The sequence below is a fragment of the Tachyglossus aculeatus genome, chromosome Y4, assembly GCF_015852505.1.
Source record: "Tachyglossus aculeatus isolate mTacAcu1 chromosome Y4, mTacAcu1.pri, whole genome shotgun sequence".
Lineage (NCBI taxonomy): Eukaryota > Metazoa > Chordata > Mammalia > Monotremata > Tachyglossidae > Tachyglossus > Tachyglossus aculeatus.
Window position 1 is genome coordinate 6,898,113 of NC_052096.1, and position 6,151 is coordinate 6,904,263.

The window sequence follows — 6,151 nt, forward strand, 5'->3', positions numbered from 1 at the left end:
CGCGTGCGCGCCGCCGAGCCGCCTCGGGCGCGTGCCCCGGCCGCGGGGGGGCGCGCGAGAGCGAGCGCAAGTGTGCGCAGGCGCACCCCGGCCCCTCCCCCCGCGCGCGCGCCCGCCGCCGTCCCCTCAGCGGCCCGGTCGCGCGCCCGCGCGGCCTCGCGGTGATTGTTTGGACGCCGCCGCCGCCGCTGCCGCCTCCTCAGACGCCGGGGGCCAAGATGGCGGCCGGCGGCGGCGGCGGCGGCGGCGGCGGCAAGGCCTCCTCCTCGTCCTCGTCCTCCTCCTCGTCGTCGTCGTCGTCCTCGTCGTCGTCGTCCGCGGCGGGGGCCTCGTCGTCGTCGTCGTCGTCGTCGTCGGGCCTGGAGTCGTCGCTGGACCGGAAGCTGCAGTCGGTGACCAACACGATGGAGTCCATCCAGGGCCTGTCGTCCTGGTGCATCGAGAACAAGAAGCACCACGGCACCATCGTCTACCACTGGATGAAGTGGCTGCGCCGATGTGAGTGGGCGCCGGGGGCCGGGGTCACCTTGAGGGAGGGACGGAGGGACGGACGGAGGGACGGAGGGTGGGAGGGAGGGCGACGGGGACAGCGCTCAGTGAGCGCTCAGTACGTAGTTGGGCCGGCGGGGGGGGGGGGGGTCCGGGGGCAGGGGCCCACCTCAGCTCACCTCAGGCTGGCCCCTGCCCCTGCCCCTGCTCCTCCTCATCCCTCCCCCTTCCCCCCGTCCCCATCTCATTCTTTTCCTCCTCAGTCTCTTCTCCCCCCTCCATCCCCTTTTGTCTCTCCCTCCCCATCCCCCCTTCCCCAATCCCTTTTCCTCCTCCCCATTCCCTTCTTCCCATTTCCTTCTCCCCATCCCCTCTTCTCCCCCATTCCCTTCTCTCCATCCCCTTTTCCCCCTCCCCATCCCCTTTTCCCCCTTCCCTATTTCCTTTTTCCCCTCCCCATTTCTCTCTCCCCATCCTCTTCTCACTCTCCCCATCCCCTCTTCCCCAACCTCTTCTCTTCCCCATCTCCTTCTCCCCCTCCATCCCCTTCTCTCTCCCTCCCCATCCCCTCTTCCCCAACTCCTCCTCCTCCTCCCCATCCCTTTCTCCCCATCCCCTCTTCTCCTCCCCATTCCCTTCTCCCCCAGTCCTTCTCCCCCTCTCCTTCCCCCTCCCCTTTTCCTCCTCCCCATCCCCTTTTCCTCCTCCCCATCCCCTTTCCCCCTCCCCATCCTCTAATCTCCCCCATCCCCTTTTCCCCCATCCATCCCCTTTTCTCCCTATCCATCCTCTTCTCTCCCTCCCCATCCCCTTTCCCGAACCCCTTCTCTTCTCCATCCCCTTTGTCCCACCCCTTTCTCCCATTCCCTTTTCCCCTCCCCATCCTCTTCCCCCTCCCACCCTTCTCCCCATCCCCTTCCCCCCTCCCACCCTTCTCCCCATCCCTTCTCCTCTCCATCCTCTTCTCTGCATCTCCCCGTCTTCTTCTCTTCTCCTCCCCTATGGTCCCCTTCTCCTCCTCCCCTGTCCTCCTCTCTCCTCCCCACCCCCGTCTCCTCTCCCTCCCCATCCCTTCCCCTTCTCTGCCCCCTCTTTACCTTGTCTTTCTCCCTCCCCATCTCCCCCCATCCCCTTCTTTTCTCCCTCACCTCTAATCCCGTCCCGTCCCGTCCCCTCGAGCCAAAGGAAGGGAGCTTGGTGGCCTGGATGGAGAGACGGGCCTTGGGGTGGCATGAGCGGTGCGGGCCTCCGGCGGTCCGTGGCCGGTGGCCGGCGGTCGGTGGCCAGTGGTCCGTGGTCGGGCCGCGTTGCTTCTGGAGACTTTGTCGGTGAAGCGCGGAATCCCCTGCCGTTCCTCGGGTCGCAGAAGGTGTCCGGGGCTCGGTGGATGGAGGGAGGGAGGCTGAGCCACCCCCGACCGCCCCCACCAAGCCCCCTCAGATGGCATCAGACTATATGTTGCCAACTTGTACTTCCCAAGCGCTTAGTCCAGTGCTCTGCACACAGTAAGCGCTCAATAAATACGATTGATTGATTGATCAGACCTGAAGGGGCCCAGGGGAGAGGGGGGTGGCTTACCCCGGCTCCACGTGGGCCAGCCCAGGGCCAGCGGGGGCTTAGTGTATTCGGTGAGGGACACCAACTTGGGGGGCGAGGTGGTTATTGGGTTCAAACTTGGGGTACGCGGCAGACTCCCCCCTTAAACACACACACCGCCTGGGGGGCCAAGGAACTGGTGGGCAGCTTCTCCTTGCATTTCAGCCCTGTTTGTTCTGTTGATGGTGTTCGGTAATGATAACGATGGTACAGAGCTTCAGAGGCTTGTTGCAGAGAAGCAGTGTGGCCTGGCACTTAGTACTAAGCGCTCAATAAATGCGATTGAATGAATGAACAGTGGAAATAATAATGCTGGCATTTGTTAAGCGCTTACTATGGGCGAAGCACTGTTCTAAGCGCTGGGGAGGTTACAAGGTGACCAGGTTGTCCCATGGGGGGCTCACAGTCTTCATCCCCATTTTCCAGATGGGGGAACAGAGGCACAGAGAGGTTAGGAGACTTTCCCAAAGTCACACAGCTGACAATTGGCAGAGCCGGGATTTGAACCCGTGACCTCTGACTCCAAAGCCCGGGCTCTTTCCACTGAGCCATGCCGCTTCTCTGGTAGTCTCTGATAGGGGGTAGTCTCCCCCTTCTAGACTGTGAGCCCACTGTTGGGTAGGGACCGTCTCTAGATGTATATATGTATATATGTTTGTACAGATTTATTACCCTTTATTTTGCTTGTACATATCTATTCTGTTTTATTTTGTTAGTATGTTTGGTTTTGTTGTCTGTCTCCCCCTTCTAGACTGTGAGCCCACTGTTGGGCAGGGACTGTCTCTAGATGTTGCCAGCTTGTACTTCCCAAGCGCTTAGTCCAGTGCTCTGCACATATTAAGCGCTCAATAAATACGATTGATTGATGGATGTCGCCAACTTGTACTTCCCAAGCGCTTAGTACAGTGCTCTGCACACAGTAAGCGCTCAATAAATACGAATGAATGAATGAATGGTAGGCGCGTACTCTGTGTCAGACACTGCACTGAGCGCCGTGGCAGATTCAAATTAATGAGGTCGGACAGAGTCCCACGAAGGGCTCACCGTCATAATCCCCATTTTACAGATGAGGTACCTGAGGCGAGGAGAAGTGAAGTGACTCGCCCAAGGTCACACAGCAAACAAGTGGCGGAGCTAGGATGAGAACGCGGGTCCTTCCGAATCCCAGGCCCGGGCGCTAGCCATTAGGCCACGTTGCTTTGGATGCGAGATCGATTCCTGAGACTCCTTTGAGACTCCCCGGGGAATAAGGGGTTTTCACTGTTTTTTTAAAAATGGTATTTGTTGAGCACTTGCTCTGTGCCAGACGCTGTTCTAAGCATTGGGGTAGGTACAAGCTAATCAGGTTGGGCACATCCCACACGGGGCTCCCCGTCTTCCTCCCCATTTTCCAGGTGAGGGAACTGAGGCCGAGAGAAGTGAAGTGACTTGCCCTAGGTCACACAGCAGGCGAGTGAGCCCGCTGTTGGGTAGGGACCGTCTCTATATGTTGCCAACTTGTACTTCCCAGGCGCCTAGTACGGTGCTGTGCACACAGTAAGCGCTCAATAAATGCGATTGAATGAATGAATGACGTGGCGGAGCCGAATTAGAACCCAGCTCCTTCCTGCTCTCCGGCCCGGGCTCCTTCCACTAGGCTACGGAGGACACCACGGATGGGGAAACCCACCCAGGATTGTGTCTGGGTTGGGAAACCCATTCTGTCATCCAGTCACATTTATCGAGCGCGTACGGGGTGCAAAACGCTGTACTGAGCGCTTGGGACCATCGTGGGGGACCCTCAGGCCCGGCCCCATCAGACACCCAAAAAGGCTGCCCCATATCGGGGCGGCGTCTTGTATAGCGTTTGCGGTCGCAGCAGTAGTAGCCCGTGCCTAGCGACCAGTCTATCGGTGGCCTTTATTGAACGCTTACTGGGTGCGGAGCTCTGTACTAGGCGCTTAGGACCTAGACTGTCAGCCCACTGTTGGGCAGGGACTGTCTCTATATGTTGCCAATTTGTACTTCCCAAGCGCTTAGTACAGTGCTCTGCACACAGTAAGCGCTCAATAAATACGATTGATGATGATGATGATGACAATACGGGGGAGGTGGAGGGCATCTTCCCTGCCCACAAGGAGCTTACGGTCTAGAAGGGGAGGCAGATATTAAATTACGGATCGGTTCTTCCGGGCTGCGGGAGCGACACCAACTGCTTAAGGGGCACGGATCTAAGGCAGTGGGTCAATCGTATTGAGTGCTTACTGTGTGCAGAGCACTGTACTAAGCGTTTGGGAGAGGACAGTATAACAATTAGCAGACACGTTCCCTGCCCACAGCGAGCGGACAGTTTAGAGGAAGCAGTGTGGCTCAGTGGAAAGAGCCCGGGCTTTGGAGTCAGAGGCCATGGGTTCGAATCCCGGCTCCGCCACTTGTCAGCTGGGTGACTTTGGGTATGTCACTTAACCTCTCTGTGCCTCAGTGACCTCATCTGGAAAATGGGGATTAAGTCTGTGAGCCCCCCGTGGGACAACTTGATTACCTTGTATCTACCCCCAGTGCTTAGAGCGGTGCTTTGCACCTAGTAAGCGCTTAATAAATGCTATTATTATTATTATTACTAGACTGTGAGCCCACCGTTGGGTAGGGACCGTCTCTATATGTTGCCAACTTGTACTTCCCGGGTGCTTAGTACAGTGCTCTGCACACAGTAAGCGCTCAATAAATACGATTGATTGATTGATTACTAGAGGGGGAGATAGGACTAGAAATCAATAAATGATGGATTTGGGCGTAAGTGGTGTGGGAGGGGAGGGGCGCTTAGTACAGTGCTCTGCACACAGTAAGCGCTCAATAAATACGATTGATTGATTGATTACTAGAGGGGGAGATAGGACTAGAAATCAATAAATGATGGATTTGGGCATAAGTGGTGTGGAGTTGGGAGGGGGGATGGATGAAGGGAGAAGAGGAAAGGGGGAGCTTAATCAGGGAAGGCCCCTTGGAGGAGACGGGCCCTCAATCAGGCTTTGAAGCACAAGGATGACGTAGAAGGGAGAGCGAGTGGGGGAAACGAGGGCTTAGTCCATCACACAGTCGTATTTGCTGAGCGCTTACCCGAGCACCATACTAAGCGCTTGGAAGAGCGCAAGGCAACGGAATTGGCAGACCCCTTTTGCTGCCCGCAGCGAGTTTGTGGTCTAGAGGGGGGGACATAATAATAATAATAATAATAATAATAATAATAATGGTATTTGTTAAGCGCTTACTATGTGCGAAGCGCTGGGGGGATACAAGGTGATCCGGTTGCCCCACGAGGGGCTCACGGTCTTAATCCCCATTTTACAGATGAGGGAACTGAGGCCCAGAAAAGTGAAGTGATTTGCCCAAAGTCACACAGCTGACAATTGGCAGAGCCGGGATTTGAACCCATGACCCTTGACTCCAAAGCCCGGGCTCTTTCCACTGAGCCACGCTGCTTCTCGGGGAAGGCCCTTCTTAGTCAGGGAAGGCCCCTCGGAGGAGACGGGAGGTTCGCAAGCCTCGAAGCAGACGCGGTCCTTGCCCACGGGGAGCGTCGGCTGTTGGGGTCGGGGTGGGGGCAATCGGTGAGCGCTTGAAGGGGAGAGGGGTGGGCGGGCACAGCAGTGGGTCTCTTGTGTTGTTGTATTGTCCTCTCCCGAGCGCTCAGTACAGTGCCCTGCACACAGGAAGCGCTCAATACATACGGCTGACTGGCTGAGCGTGGTTGCGAGGTTCTTTAATAATAATAATAATAATAATAGTGGCATTTATTAAGTGCTTACTATGCGCAATGCACTGTTCTAAGCACTGGGGAGGTTACAAGGTGATCAGGTTGTCCCTCGTGGGGCTCCCAGTCTTAATCCCCATTTTACAGGTAAGGTAACTGAGGCCCAGAGAAGTTAAGTAACTTGCCCAAAGTCGTCATCATCATTAATCGTATTTATTGAGCGCTTACTGTGTGCAGAGCACTGTACTGAGCACTTGGGAAGTCCAAGTTGGCAACATATAGAGACAGTCCCTACCCAGCAGCGGGCTCACGGTCTATAAGGGGGAGACAGAGAAC

At 56.6% G+C, this 6,151-nt stretch overlaps 1 protein-coding gene across 1 annotated transcript in view; it reads left to right on the forward strand.

The window, feature by feature from the left end:
• Positions 1-269: 269 nt before the first annotated feature.
• The window catches only part of RPRD2 (regulation of nuclear pre-mRNA domain containing 2), a 31,654-nt gene continuing 25,772 nt past the window's right edge, over positions 270-6,151 (forward strand). Inside the window, exon 1 of the mRNA XM_038768860.1 lies at positions 270-498. Coding sequence (XP_038624788.1) covers positions 405-498 — 94 coding nt within the window. The 5' untranslated portion in view covers positions 270-404. The remainder of the gene's footprint in view (positions 499-6,151) is intronic.